Here is a 21,047-nt window from a genome sequence, read left to right as displayed (position 1 = left end):
ACCCTTTGTGTCTGAAAAATATAACACAGTCGTGTGGATAGAGTCAGCGAGGCTGTCAATGTTGGCACCGCTGAGCACTATGTTCTGATGCGCTCAATCTCTGGGCCCCACCTAACTGTTTCGTAAACTTTCATTAAAATGACTTTATAGAACAGTTTTGAGAATTTCGTTTTTATGGTTCCCGTATGAGGCTTCCAAAGATTCACTCGGTTGGGAGTACATATCTGTCAAGCATTTTGAAATTGGGTCTGCATATACTTTACACAGACTCATAGGCACAGATTTTACAGCGGGATGGTAACTAGGCTTTGTTTTAAAGCTGAAATGTTTTGCAACTGTGCCTCCGACCAACTCTTATTTAAAATCTTTAAATGTATACTTTACCACTGGCCCACAGTTAAATCGTCCTGCTTATTCATGCTGACACGATGGAATTGCCACGAAGTGCCGTGTTAAAATTATCATCAAGGACGTCGATTCTGCTTTATAACGTAATTGCGTTTCTGAAATAAAAAAAAAACATGTGCCGCGCTTTTTCTTCATGAACTCATGTTCCCCGTGCTAAGTAGATAATTCATAGAACCATCTGGTCAACATGAACCTTGCCTCATGTTAACAGAATTCGCTGAAACTTACCAAACATGCATGCACGCCCAGCGAACTCCGTCCGCATCGATGATTCTTATTTCGTTCTGGGACGAACACAAGCCAGCCAATCTATGAGAGGATCTTGTAAAACGAGCACCATAAATTTTGACTTGGTATTGGATTTGTAGACACAAGAATTATTATCGCTTTAGAATATGTTGAGAAACAAACGTGTTTATCTTCAATCGGTGTGACCCTCCATCACGCGTTACATAGATACTTGATCCAGTTTGTCATGTCTAACCACGCTGATAAAGAACAGGCTGAAAGCGTTGGTTAGGTTCGCATAGATGGCCTGTACGTGTAAGGTCCGTTATGGACAAACACACACGGACAAAACCTGATTATACGATCTGAGATTTCTTTAGACGCAAGGAAAGCTTTAAGAATAGCTGTCCCCTATATATGTAACACTCGCTGAACGTAATCAACTGCCCGTTCAGATTGCAAATTCCGTTACTGTAAGTTATCTACATCCCTCAAATATGAGTGGGCATGCACTGAACTTCGTTCGCCTTCTGGTTGTCTTCTCTCTCCATTTCTTCCCCTGTAACGAAAATGTTTGAGGTAGGTGGTCCAACGCTTTGCAGTTGTGCTTGCGAACCAACTCTGCCTGCGTTTCATTTCGCCGTGTTGTCAGTTTACCGTTCAGCAACATGCACAGGCTTCATTTAATAGCAACACGCACTACTCGTTACATAAGAAAGTAAATACCTTTGATGTGAAACATGAAAAAAGCCTTTGGTGGGAACATAGTTCTCACAAACATTTGAGTTCTAGATATGCTATTTACGACCGGTACAATAAATATTCCGTAAAATTTCATTAAATGTTCAGAGCTATTCCGGAGGTTGTGAAGATAGGCCACGGGCGCGACCAAACGAAGGCGGAACTTGGCTACGTTGAATACGTGCTGCCTGTGCTATCGCGCTGTCGCGCAACACCCTTGGAAAATTTTGCACCCTTTGGGGCTTATCTTGTCCCACAACAATAATCGTCATCTGTCTTGCCCGCGTTTCCCATCTTTAAAGCTGCGAGCCCGGTACTTCCCAGTCACTAACGGCATGCGCGTTATCAGTGTGACGCAGCATTCTCGACAGGAAAGTAGCGAGCGCCGAGTTTTCAAGAAAGGAAACGCAAGCAAGGCAGATGACGATTATCGTTGTGGGACAAATATACACCCCAAAGGGTGCCACTGTTTTTAGAGTGTACTATACACTCTACACTCTTAGAAAAAATTACACCCTTTGGGGCTTATCTTGTCCCACAACAATAATCGTCATCCATGTTGCCCGCGTTTCCTTTCTTTAACGCTGCGAGCCCGGCACTTTCCAGTCACGAACGGCATGCGCGTTATCAGTGTGACGCAGCATTCTCGACAGGAAAGTAGCGAGCGCCGAGTTTTCAGGAAAGGAAACGCAAGCCAGCCAGATGACGATAATTGTTGTGGGACAAATATACACCCCAAAGGGTGCAACCGTTTTAAGAGTGTAAGAAAAGTTTACACCCTTCGGAGTGCCCCTTCTGCCACACAACGATAATCGTAATCTGCCTTGATGCGTTTCCTTTCTTTAACGCTGCGAGCCCGGTACTTTCCAGTAACGGACGGCATGCGCGTTATCAGTATGATAACATTCCCGACAGAAGAGTAGCGGCCGCGGCGTTTTCAAGAAAGGAAATGCATCAAGGCAAATGACGATTATCGTTGTGTGGCAGAAGGGGCACTCCAAAGGGTGTAAACCTTTCTTAGAGTGTAGCCAGAGTAACGAAAGTTAATCCCGAAGTAGAATACAAAGGTGAGCTGGTCGGTGAGCTAGTCGGCGAGCGGCTATAGAGAGAGAGAGAGAGAAACTATCTCGAAGGCCATGCTTTGCCCTGCTAAGGCGCGGAAGCATCTGGTGGCCTTATGACCATTTCAACACCACTTCTAACACGCCAAATGTGTAGTAGACGACGCGAAGCTATTCGCGCACGCTGTTGCTGCAGTCAGAAGCTTTAAACTATTGCCTCTGAGATTACCTTCAATTTTGCACATCCAAGCAAAGACTTCAAGAAAAGCGTTTAGCGCCTGCTATTTCCTTGGGCCATTGTAGCGTGAAAAAGCATAGCCTTTGAGATTTGGGTTCGCTACATGGGGCACCTGGGGAGTCTGTTGAAAGGGTCGATGCGTTTCGAATCTCGAAAGGAAGCCTACATTGCGTCAAAATATTTATCACAAAATGAACAAAATCTGTCTTGCAATAAAGGTAGCTGTTCTATTGGTAGCACATTTATATGCCGTGTTGCCGTGCTCGCCAAACACAGCGCATTCAGCGTTTCAACGAACGCAACGTTGGTGAATTCAGCGCGTTGTGTATCTTGCTTGTAGCTGTACGTCGTATGCTGTTTATTTATCGCAATACGTTGCGAAACGTGTCATTATGTATTGGCGCACCTTTCAACTACCAGTGTCATTGCGACTAGTACAAAGTACCTTGCCTAAAACAGTATGTACCATATCCACACCGCGTGTGTTATGTGCTGCCCATATACACACTTCCCGTAGCAGACGCGACGCGCATCCTCACGGCAAGAACCGATCATTCATTCTGCAAAATCCGTTCCGCTGGCTCAGCCTATTCTTCGATTTTATGTACCTCAAAAACCAGTGGGACCCGGATTTTAATAGGTCTGAGTTTCTCGAAGGAGCAAAACAGGTTTGTACGATGACTTGTGTTGAAACATTGCTTCAAAAACGATTTGTGTATATGTGCTAGCTACACAACTGACGCGAGATCTGCGAGTATTGTCCGTAGTATATGCTGTGCGAGTGTCACTTCAACGCCTCAAGTTGGCATATATGTACCCTGTACCCTTCGTGGCCCACTGTCACCAGTGCCGCCTCCGTTTGCTGCAGGCGATCTCTACTGTCCTTTCGCTTATCGCAACCCAGAGGCTAGACGACTTGGCTGGGCTCGTGAAGAGAGAGGTGAGGTCATGAAAATAAGTAGCAGCCTACTTTTCTCGTCATCTTTCTTTTGCATGACGCGCTCTGGGCGTACGCCCGTGAGCAACGGACCAGCGTATTCGCGATAGAACTGATTTTCTCCTCTGCCTGTGAATTTAACTTGAAATTGAGGACCGCAGATCTAACTTGTCATTTCGAACTTTCCAACTGGTCAAGTTCAGTTTATTCACGTTAATTGCCAAGAAATTCCAGATTTTTTTAGGCGACCCTGCGGTCCGAATACGTTTGCTCATGGGTGTACATCCCTGCAAGACCTCTTGCCAAGACAGCCTCTCGCGTGATTTTTTTTTGTTTAAATCTTCTCCCTTCATTCCAAGTGCGCTGAATTGCGTCGGCACGTGATTTTCGGCCAGTTAGGATTCTCCTGTGTTGTGCTTTGTTGCCTTATATTTTAATTGGTGTTCCTGTGAACACACTTCACACCCCAGGTCAAGAAAACCTTCCACTTGTTGCCTTTATCTTCACTAATGAAGTTTTTCATTTCCTTGTGTAAATGTGTAAAAGTCCAAGCACACGTGTTGCAAAGCCGCTGCAGTGTGCACACACAGTTCCACACCAAGACATATTGATACAACTTGTTCGTACTTATTTCTGGCCATGGAGAGCACACTTGAAATGTTAGTTGAAAAATTGTAATTGGGGCTTGCTGAACTATTCACAGGTGAGAAACTGCTCCAGCATATTGTAAGTGCTGCTATATGCTGTGTGTTAAGTTTCCCATGCATTAATCAGAATCTTTAGGTATCCAACTCAACCTGGCATATACGATACATTATATGAACATGGGCTAAGGTTACAGTCGTCGACCACAATATTCTTTTTGCTGCTTTGCTCTCTATTTTATAGTAATTTAATTTCGACAGCACTAAACTGAAAACTGGATTGCTATAGGTGCATGTTGCCAACTTGAGTAGTCTAAGCACACATGCTTCAGAATGATGCACGCTGTAATAATGTCCTGTGAGCAAAGCTTGCTAACATAAATTCTGTCTGAATACTGTGCAAAAAACATAGGTCCGCAAAATACGCAAGTACTAACTCGTACTCACTCATTGATATATTTTTGGCTATTTACTCACTCACACCCATGGCCATTCACAGTCATCAGCACTCATGTTTCTACTCAAGCTCACCAAAGCTCACTTGCGTTAATATATGCTTCCATTCACACTTGCCAGCGGCCACTTATGGATGTACTCACGTCAACTCCCACTCACTGGCACTCCCTGACATACGTAAATACTCACTTCCACTCTCCGACAGTCACTTGCATTCGTACTTCTGTCACGTTGGTTCAAACTTCTCATCGCCACCTTTCATTCCTATTCGCGTTAATGGGCACTCAGTCCTGTTCATACTCATGTGCACTCTCGACCTTTACCACTCACTGCGCTCTATCTCACGCATGTGAAATGATTGTGGAGCGAGTATGACTCAATGTACTCTTGAGTGATTATGCCAACCTATGGCACGGAAAACACAGGGTAGGCAGTGCTGCCTAATAACGTGGAGAAATATACTTTTTATATAATGACCTGCGGTTTTATTCTAACAACCTCAAAAAATATTTTCTGCTTACCACTACTTTGTTTGTGTTATACCAGTCGGACATTTTTAATGGCCACACTTGGAATCGTTGCTTGCCCAGTTTGTTCGGAAAACTTGGAAAAGTGCCACCATATAAGTATAGGCAAACTGCTGCATTGATGCGGCTTGGTTTTGCAGCCTATCCACAATCAAAGGCCAGTTTCAAAATAATTTTTGACTGCATAACGAGCCTAGTTTCAGACAGTGTAAATATATAGGAGCCAGCATGCAATACTTTACGCTTGAAATACAAGTGGAGGTGTTATGAAAAGCTCACAAGAATTGCTGTTTTTGATACCAAAACTGAAAAAAATGCTGCCATTACCACTCTTTTGAAATGACACATGTCCCAGAACACGTGGCTCATCGGTATGACCTCCGAGATTCGACGGTGGGCTCAAAAATCTCAGAAGCGTCATGCTGGGACTTAAGTCATATCCGATCACCACCAGGTGCACGCATTGCCTATAGTGGTGCTCTTTAAAGGTGGCTAACAGAAAAATTAGATAATTACCATTCCTGCAGCTTTGCCAAAATTGCTTCAGTAGTATGTACTGTATATACTCGTGTAAGGGCCGCACTTTTTTCTACAGTCTCGGCTGGTGCAGGCCTTACACGAATCAGGAAAATGATGGCTGCTAAAGGTTCATACTGCTTCCGCAACTTTAGCAGAGGGTGAGAGAGTCTCAATTGTCGTAACGCTGCAGTAAATGACCTCAGTTGCCGGTCCATCATCCCTAACCAGCGCTGACCAAAACAGGGTTCCCTTCTCTAGAGGCAAAATACCGCATATCTGAGTGGAAACACTACGAACACAGCCAGGACAATGTGCCACACAAAGAAATAATGGTGCAGTGGCGCCGGCCTGAGCGGCACCGACGAATAAGTAGGTGGTGTCATCTAGCAGCAACAGAACTAACTTCGCCTTCCGGCAGGACTCTTGAATTTTTCTCCCAAAATTTTGACCTCGAAAGTGGGGATGCGGCCCTCACACAAGTATACACAGTACATTTAGAACCAATTTAGCCAAAGTACAGTTTTGTTGCAATTGACCTTTAAAGAAAACAGTGTTAATAACGAGTGCTGTAGGGTAGCTTTACGTAATAGCGGTTGGTGTTTCGTCTTTTTGACTCAATTGAAATAACAAAACACCTCCGCGTTATTGAAGTATGAAACACAAAGCAGCCCAGCGCACAAAGTGATGCCGTTCCCACTATCCGCACCATTTTTTTCAGTTGCTAACAGGCAGCACAACCAGTACGGGCCCATACAGCAGCTTGCTTGTTAGGCTGATGCGCTGGTTCATTTTCATTTTTTCTGGACGAACCAGACAAGCAACAAATGCCAAGTGTTATATTAGGCAACATGGACCAAAAGATCAATTATGTCTTGTAGAGAAATTTGAGTACAAATAAAGAAGCAGTAAGCCCCTCAAAATTGTCTTATTTTTTGCAGCAGTTCACATAAAAATGCAATCAAAAAGTGTGCTGTGCTGTATGTTAAATTTTATCTTTATATTTTTTGTTTAATGTAAGCTAGCTTGGACAACAGCGGCAAGAGGGAATATTAAAAAACCTACTGGTGGGCTGAACATTATGTCATAGGAAAGACCACATCTTGCCAACCTCTGAAGGTCTCAAGGGGGCTAATTGTTGTTTTACCAAAGAAGTTGGGCATTACTGAGGCTTGCTTGTATTATGATGGATACCTCCTGTATGCATGACATCTTGGTCCACAGAGCACAGAGAAAAGTGAGTGGGGCGAAGAGCATATGCAGTTAGGTAAACAGCCCACTTGTCTGTACGCTTCCTTCTTACTTTTTTTTTCTCTTCTTTGAGTCTAGCTTTTTGAACACTTCACTTTGTGTTCAACGTCTCTTATTCCCAGGCTGTCAACCGATTCGTCCAGGAAGTTTCACAGCAGCTGGGTTATGGAAACATGCACTATCTCAAAGAGGTGGATGACATTGTTGCCATGCCACACAAAGTGGCACTTCAGTCTATTGTAGGTAAGGTGCATATCTGCCGAGCTTTCTTTAAGCCAGTTTACTTTGCGTTAACAATGCAATGCTCAAAACATGATTTTGCAATCTAGTTGATTAATTTGGATTAGAAATTCACTTCTTTCTGATGGGTGAGAATGGTCACTTGTTGAAAATGGATGAGCATTGACTGAGCACAATTTCCATGCTCAAGTCGCCTGCCTTCTTTCACTGCAGGATACTGTGTGCAGTATACTAAGCAGGGTAGTGAGCACTTGAAGCAATGCCACTGTGCCATGCAAAAAAATACCTGCTATACTGCACCTGACATTGTATTGTTGTGAGTTATAAAAGTGTTGTGACTCTTCACCATACACCCCACGCCATTCTCAGAGGTCGGGGTATCGGCCACAATGGTACTGTTCTACTTTAAGATTCAATAATTTGGGAGGTTCTTCCACTTTAGCTTTTGCTGGAGGGACTGCTTAGTCTAGACATCTAAAGTCTAACTAATAGTTGTTGCATCTAAAATTGCTTAGAAATTAATCCCACAAAAGCGGCCAGCCAGGATTTTAGGGGAAGAAAAGTTATGCAGATCCAACGCATACTTTGGAATCTGTATGAAGTGAGCTTTCACAAAACAGTTAATGAAATTCTATAAATTTGCCCATTTCATTCCTGCATCTTTGGCGTAAAAGTAATTGGAGCATGGGCATGTGCTCATACACCCAGGCTACGTAATTTGACAAATATTATATTGCCTTCCATTTAGTTATTTCTTATTTATTTAAAATGTACCGCCAACTTCTTGGCCAATACCCCTTATGTGGAAGTCATCAACATCAACATGCAGCAATCGTCTCAATAGAGCTGTTCACACTGGCACAATACAAGTATGTTGGCATGTGTACTTATTTATCCTTTTCTCGGGGACTGCCTTTCACTGCTAACATATTAAAGTTATTGCTCAGCGCAAGACACGCCTGCATGATTCGGAACTTACTCGAAGGTTATCGTTGATTCTATCTGTCGTGTTTGTTGTCACTGAACCTTGTGTAATCTGATTGTATATGCGATGCATAGTATTTTCTGGAAGGCACGTGGGCACCAGCGATTACGCTGGAACCTTTTTAAAAAGACAATGCACTTGACCCGCCGATCAAATTTCCGACAATCACCAACTATGCTCGCCACTATTGTTGTGCCTTCAGTATCACCTGTTTTCTGTTCATAGGTTCATCAAATAAAGAGTTAGTTTCATGATTCAGAGTTTTTGCTACTGTGTTTTTCGATGTCACTTCAACGTGAAATTTGGTGGAGGTGCTTTGTATCCATGTGCCAGATGCCCCCATCCAACTGCAAGCGTTGTCCAAAGCGTGAAGAGGACGCCAACGCTGTGCCAGACCATCGAGCTAGCCACAGGCTACAAAATTTGCCCCTGAATACAGGCTTCTACTCGAGATGACCAGAAAGAGTGAAGTCAAGTCAGGTGCCACCATGAGAGACCGAGCATCACCTGCACCCATTGTACTGCAAAAACCCAGGGAAGCACCTATCTTCCATGGAGCTTCATCCGACGACGGAGAAAGCTGGCTCGAGACATTTCGAACGATTTTCAAACTTCAACAACTGGATCTCTGAGGACAAGCTTCAACATATGTACTTCTCCTTGGAGGATGCCGCGAAGACTTGATTTGAGAACCAGGCGACCTCTCTAACAATGTGGGACCTGGTTAGAAGCAACTTCCTAAAGACCTTTGCAAACATTGTTTAAGTAGAGAGGGCTGAACTATTACTGGAAGACCGAGTGCAACTGCCCAATGAGAACATCACCATCTCCATGGAAGAGGGGACCCGTCTTTTCTATCACGTCCACTTGGAAATGTTTGAGGAGAAAAAAATCGGCTTCCTTATGTGGGGCATAAAGCAAAGACTGTGAATCACAAAACTAGCTCTGTATTGGGCGAACCTGTGCCCCTAGAAAACAGATTACACTCAAAGCACAACAATAATGGCGAGCACAGTCAGTGATAGTCGAAAATCTGATCTGTGGGTCAAGTGCATCGGCGCTCATACATGATTCATCAAAAGTTTCAGCGTAATCGCTGGTGCCCGTGTGCCTTCTAGAAAATACTGCATAATTCCTGTCACGCATTCATTCAGATTACACGAGGTTCAATGACAATAGACACAACAGATACAATCAGTGATAACCACAGCACGTGCCTCTCAATACTTGACTTCAAGGACTCTCTTGAATCACTAGTGCTCTCATATAGGTTTTATTATATCATCGATTTATAACAGTACTTTTATAGTCTTAACTCATATCACTAGTCATTGGCGTTATTTTAATGCTCATATATTATTCAATTTACAGCAACTTGCATTTAGGCCTTTTTACAGCCATGTTACATATGCCATTCATAGCTCATAGTCCACTCTATCTATAATACATTGAGAAACCGTCACCATATGTCATGGCACTCTTTGGCCACATCTGGCCCTTGCATTAATAAAAAGTGCATATTATTATTATTATTATTATTATTATTATTATTATTATTATTATTATTATTATTATCAGCAATAACCTTCAAGTAAGTCCTAAATCATGCAGGCGCGTCTCGCACTGAGCAATAAATTTAAGTTAGTGGTGAAATGCAGTTCTTAAGGAAAGGATAAATAAGTACACGTTTCGATATGTGTGATTGTGGCCTAATGGGCATTGGGCTGCTGTGCTGGGGTCGAGGTTTGATCCCTGCATCGGGCATACAATTCTTTTACGCACCCAGTGACCCAAGTTGGTTGGTTTTGCACACGATTCCCTGAGCACATACGCCCGACGCTCTACCCATTCGACCATAGACCACCTAGTGACCCAAGATTTGAGCTATTCAGCAAGACAGTAGCAGTACGCAGCCAGCAGCCACAGTCAGGAAAGTCTGGGAGGGTTCACAAAGAAAGCTTTGCTTTAGACATGCTTGGGTTTTAGCTATTAAAACCATAATTTGATTATGAGGCACACCGTTGTGGAGGACTCTGGATTAATTTTCAACACCTGGGGTTCTTTAACTTGCACTTTAATGCACACAGCCATTTTCGCATTTCGACCCCATCAAACTGCAGCCGCCGTGGCCTGGGATTGAATTCGCGACCACATGCTTATAATGCCTTAGGCGCTAAGCTGCTGGGGCAGGTAAGCTATTCGAAAGTTTAAAAAGAAAAGCTGATGGCCTTTAGGACAAAACTGCCTGCTGCAAGTACAGGAATGTTGCGCTCAAATGTTCATGACGGTGTTGTTTAGCGACTAAACTGGTTTATTGTTCATGTTCATAAGTTGTTGCACGGCCCCTTTAACTTCACTGGCAGTATCTCCAAGTGCAGCATGCTCCTACTTTCATAGAGAAAGGCAGTGCAGATTTGGTTATGCCATGTGTCCCGTCTCTGCAGGGGCATTTTCAAAGCAGCACCTATATTCTTGTATGTAACAGCCATCCGTACATGAAAAATTTGTCACTCAGTTATGCATCAATAGCATCAAGTAACTGGTGCATACAAGGGCTTGTGCAAGTAAATGTAAAGCTAAACAAGACAGAGGTACACAGGGAGGTAGAAACTTGAACTTGTCAACAGTGATTGAACAAGGCTTGTCTTAAGAGCCAGTGTTTCAACAAAACATCGTTTTGAATACAAAAAAGGGGACATTGTTATCAACAAAAAAAGTAGTGAAGTTGCGTCAACGTGCACTTTGTGTGTGACAGTGTTTTCTTCACTAGCTAATTTGCTTCCCATTAATAAATAAGGTGAGTAAGGATCATGCACCATGGGCCTTGCACTTTTCTGAGCATTTCGTTAAATGGGTCCCTGACTTTTCTTGTTTCTTTTTCTATCCGTTATATGGGCTTCTGATTCAATAATGATTTGAACATTGCGCCTGCATAATGATGTTAGTGCACTTGTTTTTACTTTTACACTGTGTATTAGTTGTTTTGCAGTGCACAGACATTACAAATTTCAAAGTGCATGCATGTGTATGTTTATATAAAAATGAAAGAAACGTAAAAAGCAATAAAAATGTTGTCTTTTTGTGATTGAATTTGCATCTTGCAGCAGCAATGAAGGTCAGCTACCTTCTGTGCACTGTAGTACTAATTGTAAATCACTTGATTAATATAGAAAAGTACATTATAACCATTTGATATTACAGCACTAACTTGTGGGTCTGAATCCTGGAGGATAAAAAAAATGGAAAGACAAGAACTATGCAATGAGTCATAATGGAAAATAATTGCCATGACTCCAAGGGACAAAAAGAATACGACATGATTTAGCGAAATCAGGTAGCTGATGTTCTGATGAGACTTAGAGCAAGGAGTGCAGTTGGGAAAGTCGTGATGTGAACATATAGCTATACTTGCAGACAACTTTCTGTGGCAATGAAGGGAAAGCTAGAGGGATGGAGCTTCTGCACGTGTTACTGCACCAGGTATTCTGGCAGTGTCTGATAGTGCTTTCGGCTTCTCGGAATGGATGCTGAGCCGCCGCTTGCACCAATGGTTTTGCATTTGCCCAAATGCAGAAGAGAAAATAAGTCATATTTTACACTCAGTGGTGTGTTCTGTCTTATTTTGCTGTTGTAGATAAGAGGCTAATGTTTTCTCATACCCAGCTTGAACTCGCATTGATGAGAATGTGAGACTATTTTCAGGAGCGCTCTTATTTGCGTGCACTTTGCCTCCATAGCTTTTTCTTCATTGCCACAGAAAGTTGTCCGCGAGTATAGCAGAGTGAGACAAAGAGAAGGGAACAGGAAATGAGCACAGCAGAAAATAAGATAGAGTAATGAAGTTTCCAGGCATATGGTAGAGTGTGCTGGCACAGAATGTGGGTAGCTAAAGTTGACTGGGATAGGCCTTCATTCTGCATAGGACTTAAGTACCCTGATGAACATGACATTGATTACTATTACATTTGGGTATTTTTGTGTGGTTATATTGGTTATTTTTAACACACCATGTGCCCAATTTAATCAAATTCAAAAAATAATTACTCTGAAAGGCATAATCACTTGCAGACATGCTTCAGCAGAAAACTGGGATTGTTTGAATACTGTCAGATCAAATGACTTTGCAATGCAAAGAAGTTGCTCTTTATTTTCACAATCACGTCTGGCACAGTTTTATCATGGAAACTCATTACAGCATGAGGTGCCATTGAAAGTCTAATCATCACTGGCTACCAGCAGCTAGTCCTTGCATGAAGCATTTATTAGCTACCCTTATCACCCCTGATATTGATGCAAATTGCCATGATGGTAGAAGAGGGTAAATTTATCTTCTGCACTCTATTACAGCAATGTGCATAGCTGATTTCTGATTGTGCATATCACACTATGTATTGCTATAATAGTTATTATTTTGTCTTCAATTGCAGATCAGAAATACTGTGACATTCAAGTAAATTTTATTGTCATGAAAAACCTGGACAATGGACAGTCCTCACCAGATATCCCTCGTGTCTTTGTGTGCTTTATTTTAGCCAAGTTTCATCGCAACTATACTGCAGGAGTCTTGCCTGATTGGACCATTACAGACTTGTCGCTCTTACGAACATCTTCACTTTTAAGATAGTGTTGTTGTCAGTAGCGATAGTGTGTCTTTGCATTATATTTTGTCGCCTACTTGACGGCTAGGACCTGGTATATGTTGTATGTAAATGTAGAAGGAATGACTTGCCTCACATGGAAACTGGCACAAAGACAAGAGCTTTGAGAACTGATGCACACTTGTACAAATTTTTGTTACTATGAAAAAAAATATTTAACACCACTGATACTTTGTATAGCAGTTTCCGCCATTTAAAGTGTTGCATATTTAACTAGAAACAGTGTTGTAAGAGGTTTGTTGTCCCATTGCCTGCTTTCTCAAAACTTTTTTTATGTGTTAACATTAGGAGTGTCAGGTGGAAAAATGTGTAGGTTTGCAAAGTATAAGAAGCCAGTCATGTGGTAGAGGTGTGTGTGCGCATGTGCATGTGTAGTGCAAGTGACGGCAGTCGGCTCCTGACCACTGTTAGTTATACTCCACTCCTCGAAGAGGCAGGACATGTGTCGAGTGAGCTCCTGAACAATATTTTCCAATGTTGTGAACGCGGTTTGAATCATGGATTTGGCACTTCTAAGGTGCGACTTAATGCTAACGCATTTCTCTCGCATTTACAGCTAAATTGCCGCCAATTTTTTTTTTCGTGCTGTCAGCCATTATTCACATTTACAGGGGTGTGATACCACAACATAGCTACTAGCATCCCATTATTATATGCCATAATGTAAGAACTTCTTATACTTGTTTTCTAAATAAATTATAAAACAATGTTGCCTAAGACAAGACTTCAAGCCTGTCATTTCTGTAGTCTATGTTGGTCATGCTTATTGTTGTATTGTGCCATATTAGAAAAGCATTCCTCTCTAATAAAGGAAATGTGAAAAGACAAAACCAGCTGTAAATTATCAGTTGCAAAGATATTGTACTAATTAACCAACTAATATAATAATTAACCACTTGTCATTCCACAAAGCTGTGCCTTGGTTGTGGTACGGCACCTACAACGCAGTTGTACAATGCAACCATGTTTTCACATTTTTGTAAAGAATGAAACCACTTTGAGCTTGGTCTGTCAGATACACTTTGACATTATTTAGCACCTTGGCAGTGACTATTAAATTATTCGTTTAGGGGTTTTCACAGTTACAGCTTTGTCGGGGAGGCTTTTAGTTGCCGACACCGGTGAGCGTAGCGGAAAAAAATTATGCAGACCCCATGGACTGTGGGATCTGTTATTTAAATCTGTCATGTTATGTAAAGCATCTTGCAGGTAGCTCGCATACCAGCACAGTATACGAGTATGTATGCAAACGCCACTGTGTGGTGTTTATTGTGGAGCCTGTCACTGTCTTGTGAGTGACGATTGCTGCTGTGTTGGAGTGTTTCGACACAGTGTGTCATGTGAATGTACTGATAAGGATCACCGGGGACTTCGCAGTCGATGCCATGTAGAATGAGTTTTATCGGACATCTGTGGCTTAGCAGTTGTGGTTGTGTTCTGTCACTTCTGTCCAAAGTGGATGCACAGGTGTGACCGCGGGTGCATTAACCTTGGAAAGAACATTGCATCTCACAGAGCTCGTCATTAGCCATTTTGCCGTGCAGTCGTAAAGTGGCTCTTTGAATAAATAGTTCTGAAAACAGTTGTGTGTATTGAACACAGCTGTGAAAGCATTGTGCCCATTTGGGGCGAGGTTGGTATACAGTCGCAAATGGCTGCAACAATTTTTTCTGTGAAGTAATGCCTTCCAACTTGAGGGCACTTGGTCAGCTCCACCTTTGCTGAGACTGCTGTATAATATACATTCCATTAACGAAATCATACACAACCAATGCGCAGAGACAGAAACATGCAATAACCCATTAGCGAGATCCTGTACCTGCAAGAAGCCGCATTCTGCATTTTAAGGTGAATCAGATCAAGGAGAAAGCTGGTCGGTGTTTTTGTGTTTGTTTAGGGCTTTCGTAAGTAGAATTAGATATGAAAACGTTGGTTTCCAACGTGCAAGATCGTCTTTCGCACAGACCGCATAACTTAGAATAGTTATGGACTGCACTGTAGTTGGTAATTTCTTGTGGTAAATAATACAGTCGACTCCCGTTAATTCGACCTCTCGCCTAATTCAAACTCATTGGAAGGTCAGGGCGAGAAACTGTACATTGCTATGGAAAGAAAACTGGTTCGATCGCAAGAGCATGCCGCTTCGGCAACTTCGACTCTCATCCGTGCAGCACTTAGTAAAAGCTACAAAATAAAAAGGAGTCGCAGTGATGTTTCACTTCGTAAACGCGGGTTACACGCAAGCATGTGAGCATCATTTCTATATTGCCACAAGCATAACAGTTGGTTGTGTAGTGAGTTTGCCGTTTCTGCAGAAGCTGAGGCCGACTACGACGAAGACGCAGTCTCAGTGAAGGTGTCGGACGGGAACTGTCTGCTTCCATTAGGTGAAACGTAATAGTTTTTGTCATATTTAGAATAACGCGACTACATAATTGCGATAACAGTTATTTGGACACTCCAGGCTCATTCTTGCCATCGTCGTCGCCGTGGTGTTCTGTATAAAATGCAAGGGCAATAACGTCGTCCTCGCACGCCGTATGCTGAAGGCGAGAGTAAAAGCGCGCGCAAGGGAGTAAATCGGAAAGGAAGCGTGCCGTCTTCCGTCGCCCGCTAGGTTCCGGGGGGGGGGGGGGGGGGCAGCGTTGTATTCCGGCAGCAACTGCGTATTCCGCGGCCGCGCGCGCCCTATCTAGAAGGCGATCTGTGTTGACGTCATAGTCTAGGCGCTTCGATGACTCATACCTTTGTGCGTGTTGCATTCACGCGGCTCAGTTTGCGTTGAAGCAATAGACAGCACGAAGGTCACTTCACTCGATGCAGCGCGGCAGAGTATAGGTGCGCCCACGACTAATACCTTTGTGCGTGCTGCGTTCTCGCCACGAGACGAGCCCGGTACCCCCATAACGCACATACAACAAGTAGCAACTACCAGAGGAGGCAAACCGAAAGCCCAGTCAACCTAGCGCGTCTCCGCCTACCGTTCTCCTCGACGCTTCGCCTCTTGTCTCCTTGCACGCTTCGCTGAACGCCACCTAGACTTTCCTCTAGGTGGCAACGCTTTGCCGCGCGCTCAGCGCGCGATTCTCTTCTCCACCTCCAGGCGTCTTCCTTCTCCGGCGCTCGCTTTCTTCGCGGCTTCAAACATCGCATCGTCGATTTCACTGGAGAACCATGTACGCTTGCGCGTAAAGTTTGCACTGCTTCCCTGGGCGACGACGGTGGCAACAGCAACGTGTCCTGTAGTGCCCTGGGCGGTGTTTCCATAAAGAAATTTGCCAGTGGCGACAGCAGTTTTGAGGTCTGTGGACCACTGACGAGCCACGATATCTATAGTTATTGTAATACTGCATTGAAGTAGTAAAAGCAATAAGAAATGACCAGAAATAGTTCATTTTGCCGCAGTTTGTTAATGCGACCTTTCGGATAATTCGACTAGAACTCGCGGTCTCGCGAGGGCCGAATTAATTAATGGGAGTCGAGTCTATATGGTTATCATGGGAAAGTAGGTTACGACAAGATATCCGCGTCCACCATGATCTTGTCATGTACACTGCATTGGCGGTTTAACACTATAGTACTGAGTGCCATAACGCACCGCTCAGTTAGTTGGGCTCCTATAAGCACAAGATCCCGGTTTGGACACCCGCTTGCAGCGGCCGCATTCGGATGGGCGCGAAATGCAAAAGCGTTCATTTGCACGTTGAAGAAGCCCAGGTGGTCAAAGTTAATCCAGAGGTCTGCTCTACGGCGTCTCCTATGAACCCTACCTTGCGTTGGGGCGGAAAATACCCTATGGATCAAGAGCGGTGTCAAGTTGCGTACACGAACACTTTTTTGCAGACAGGTATGTTTAAAATATTCATTAGGAGATTCCAATGTTCGATTTCACCCGCCGCCGTGGCTTAGCGGCTATCTAGCTTAGCATAAGGTCGCGGGATCAAATCCCTGTCGCGGCGGCCGCATTTCGATGGGATCCCCTGGTGGTCATAATTAATTCAGAGTCGCCCACGACGGCGTGCCACATCATCCAATCGTGGTTTTGGCACGAAAAACCCCAGGATTCAGTCTCGCTAATTTTTAAATCAGTCTGTAATGTGCATGTTGCAAATGCATAAAGGAAACTGGATAAATATGCAATCGTACTCGCTTGGTAAAATGGTGCTGAAGCCAGTTGCAACACTGAACCGTCAACACACATTGTAGCATATCCTTAAATATGCCACAATATGCGTAGACTGTTCAGTTAGTTTTGTGTTACAGTGCTCGAAGGGGCTTGTCGGGCAAACTATTAACTGGAATACGAATGTATATTGTAGTACATTTCGTAGACTCGCATTTCGAAGGAATGAAAGTTGGTCGCGTTTGTACGAATGCGTGATTGGTAGTGCAACGAAGACAGAAGATTAGAGGATTGACAAGCTCAAAATTCAAGCTAAAGTTTGTTCCAGACGAAAAGCACGTTTTTTACTCGCCGTCACGAAACAAAAGATCAAAGCAAAACAAACCACGGCGCATGCGCCCTCAGAAGAACAGAACATCGAAGCATTACAATTCACATCGCTGCGCCCTCACAAATTAAAGTTTAAAAAAAAAAACGTAGGCAGAACACGTCACAGCGCATGCGCCTCCACTTAAGCAGGGACTGTACAGTTCAGTGTTTAGTAGGGTTAATGAATGATGGCTAATACACGTGGCGCCATTTTTAAGCGCACTTAACATTCTTGGGATACTTAACGCATTTTCCAGTGTCTGTCTGTTTATCCGCCTATCTGTAGCCGCTTTCCCGCCATCTTGGGTCACTGGGTTGTCCATGGTCTAATGGGTGGAGCATTTGGCTGCTAGTGCTGAGGAAACCGGGTTCAAAACTAACCGCCCGACTGCCTTTGGTCAGTGCCGACTTTCGATTAATGTCTGTTACGCCAATTTGGGTCACGGATATATGCCACTGGATATGTGCCGTTCTTCAATGACAGAAACCATTTTCCCGGCGCAGGGCGTAATCAAACGCGTGTTATATGTATTGAGACAATCTTGTCTGAACATATATTCACACACGCGTCACGCGCGGTCTTCGCAGCGGCGTCGCTAGGTGGCGTAGTGAGTCAACAGGTAAGCGCGAGAGAGCAACCCGCCTATATACACGCCTCATACATAACGCGTCTCTGCCGTGGCGATACGGTGTGTCGCTACATTGCTTCAATGATAATCGCATTACCGTCGAAATTCGTCGTGAGATGGGTCCTGCCGAGAGAGAGCGAAACAACTGTGGTGCTACGTGAGCCTAATAAGTTGGCGACCTGCGGCGCACGCGCCGTAGCTTGTTTTGCTTTGATGTTTTGTTTCGTGACGGCGGGTAAAAAGAAATGTGCTTTTCGTCTGGGGCAAACTTTAATATGAAGTTAGCGTTTATCCTGTCGTCGTCTTTCGTGTCGGAGTTTTCCTTGCACAGTTAGATAAATCATACTTCGAAGCTGCTGCTAGTCTCGGGATTTCCATCTGCTACACGCGTACGGTTTCCCAAATGCATCTTCTACGATTAAAATCCCTGCATACATTCTAGGTTGTATCACTGCAAGGAACCCAGACAACTGAAGGGCACTCTGGCGACACATTATACGTAGCTGTCATGAGATTCCGGTCTGCTAGACCCGATAATGCAACGTGAATAAATGGACAGCCCCAAATGAAATACGTGGCTAAATGGCGACAGAGATGCAACCGTAGCTTAGCCCCTCTGTGTAAAATTTCTCGCACATGGGTAGCGACATTACCATATTAGTTGTCTCGTTTAGAAAGGTAATATTGGACGCACTGCAAAATTGCAGTTGTGAAGTGGCTGAAATACGAGGGCGAATCAGAAAGCCTTTGCCCCTATATTTTATTAGCCGAAACAAGGATACTGTTGTGCCAAACTGCGTGCCTACCATCGAGGCAATGGGCGCTCCCACCTCGTTCTTCTGAAATGGTTGCCCTTGTGCTGAGCTTCAAACATCCACTGACAACCTTGACGTCGACATGTCAGGTCAACTCGCCCAACTATGTGTGCGAACCTTCAAAGTTCCACGACTCCTTCCCGTGGGTCCAACTGAGGAAACCGGTGTACTGCTGCCGCGACGACAGCGGAATGCGACGCAGGTGACGTCAGCAACCCGGCCCGCCTCGTTCGTGCCGACGACGGGTCGCCCAAGGGTATTAAGGCAGCACCGGCCCATTGTTAGGAGAGAGCTATGGCCGACACTTGTACGCTATTTTCTGCTATATCTGTACATAGTGCATAAAACTTTGTTTCTTCTTCGCCTGCTCCAAGAGTCCGTCTCTTGACCTACACCGCAATCCCAACAGTACATACATGTAATTACAAATATACATACTATTTATTATACGTACCTTACACTATTTTTCCACATAGTCCCCACAAAGGTTCAGACATTTGTCACATCGCAGCACTAAATTTGAGTCGTCAGTCATCAACGCACGCGGTCTCCCCGAACGCTCATTGTCATGCATGCCTTCACGCCCTTCTGCGACCACCACATCACACTTTTCAAAGCGAAACACCTTTCCCCATACGTTGGCTGCATTTCTCTGTGGATTTCAATGGGCGGTCATACCTTGCTCCATAGAAAACGAATCACACTTCGTTGCTCGTACACCGTGGACGTGTGAAGCACAACCGTCATCTCCATCTACTGAAAGCAGCACCGTGCCGCGGAGCTACCGGCAGATAAGGCCGGGCCGGTCCAAGAAAGAAAGGTCCACTGCTGAGAATAGATATGCTGGCTTCGCATTTACAGCCGTAATTTGGCGAAAAAAATAGGGGCAAAACCTTTTGGATTCGCCCTCATATATATAGTTGAGATGAGGAGGGAAGGGACGCAAGAACGGAATGCTGACGACGAGAGTGGCAGCATTGTACTGATGCTTCACTCCGTTTTAATTAAAAGTGGCGTAAGCCGGATGCCACAGTTTGTACCGAAAAGATGTTCCCTATCGAACAGGCTGCATGACTCTGTTGACGGAGCATGTGCGCAGGCCGGCCAACTCGAACCCAAGCGAGACCATGCCAATTTCTTTATGCCGTGCCGGCACCTTTGCCGAGGCTGAGAAGAAAGAAGCGTGAAGAAGCACGTTGCACGAGCCAAGCATCCGAGAAGGGCTGTTCGTAAACTGTCCGTTGTGACCTTCCGCTGCGATCACTAGAGGACGGCCTGCCCTTAGGTACTATTGAAAGGTGAGTGCGTCCAGCCAGGATTGTTGAAGCGTCGTTCGACACCTTTGCGGATAGGAAGCTCATGAATGTCATCCATAAAAATAACAGGCGTTAAATTACCAATTCGATTGAAGACTCCCAAACGAACACGCCGTAACGTATGCATGTATACGCCCAGGGTGGCTTGCACTGACATCATTCGGCAGCAATTCACGTGAACCCTCTGTGAGCGGCTTGCGTTGGAAGTCTGGCTAATCGTTCCCGACAAGCGCGTTAATTTTTTGCATTTGTTTTTGTTGTTCGTGCCCCAAGATTTTGTCGGTAACCATGCGACGACGAGAGAAGGCGCGCAAACGCTGCGTGCGGTTCGCTGCTGCCATGTGATTTGGCCGAGTGAATTCGTACCAGCTAGCGTTTACATTTTCCCGACAAGCAAATATCAACCCCACAGCCAGGTCCTACCCACTTGGGTATAGGCGCATGTAAGCTCCGAGCATATGACATAGGGAGACATGGACTATAAAAAAAAAATCGCCGACGATTATGATACTCCCTAATGCGAAATTTGCGTGCAGCTGTATACGTGTTTTCACTTCGCGATATATTGGCTGGCGCGGACGATCTGTCTCGTGCGGCACGTTGCAAACGGAGTGAAGTGTGGCGCGACTGCTTCGCTAATCGGGAGATCGCGAGAGGAAGTGCGTGGGTGGGCGCGATTTACAGCAGCCGACGCAGACGACCTCCGCTCATGCAGTGCTTTGTTCCCATACATACGACGCGAGCTGCTCTGGCGCCATCTCGTAGCCATCGTCGCCGCCAAGCATCTCGTGCTGCGCCCTCGTACTAGGCTCACGCTTTCGCCATACCCTCCTCCTCCGCTTTTCTCCTCGCTCTCGCCGCTGTTTTCATCCCCCGCTGCGCTCCACGTTCGTTCTCATCTTTCG

At 44.5% G+C, this 21,047-nt stretch overlaps 1 protein-coding gene across 3 annotated transcripts in view; it reads left to right on the top strand.

Annotated features, from left to right (window-relative positions):
- The window catches only part of LOC126539567 (m-AAA protease-interacting protein 1, mitochondrial-like), a 224,915-nt gene extending 210,443 nt beyond the window's left edge, over positions 1–14,472 (top strand). For 2 of the 3 annotated variants that reach the window (XM_055075464.2, XM_055075465.2), the window contains 3 exons: positions 3,545–3,616; positions 7,130–7,250; positions 12,660–14,472. In XM_055075464.2, coding sequence (XP_054931439.1) covers positions 3,545–3,616; positions 7,130–7,250; positions 12,660–12,856 — 390 coding nt within the window. In that variant the 3' untranslated portion in view covers positions 12,857–14,472. Of the gene's footprint in view, positions 1–2,974; positions 3,345–3,544; positions 3,617–7,129; positions 7,251–12,659 lie in introns of those variants that run through there. The other variant, XM_050186450.2, reaches the window with a different exon arrangement.
- Positions 14,473–21,047: the final 6,575 nt, after the last annotated feature.

Source organism: Dermacentor andersoni, chromosome 11 (genome assembly GCF_023375885.2).
Source record: "Dermacentor andersoni chromosome 11, qqDerAnde1_hic_scaffold, whole genome shotgun sequence".
NCBI lineage: Eukaryota > Metazoa > Arthropoda > Arachnida > Ixodida > Ixodidae > Dermacentor > Dermacentor andersoni.
This window is presented reverse-complemented; position numbering and strand designations above follow the sequence as displayed.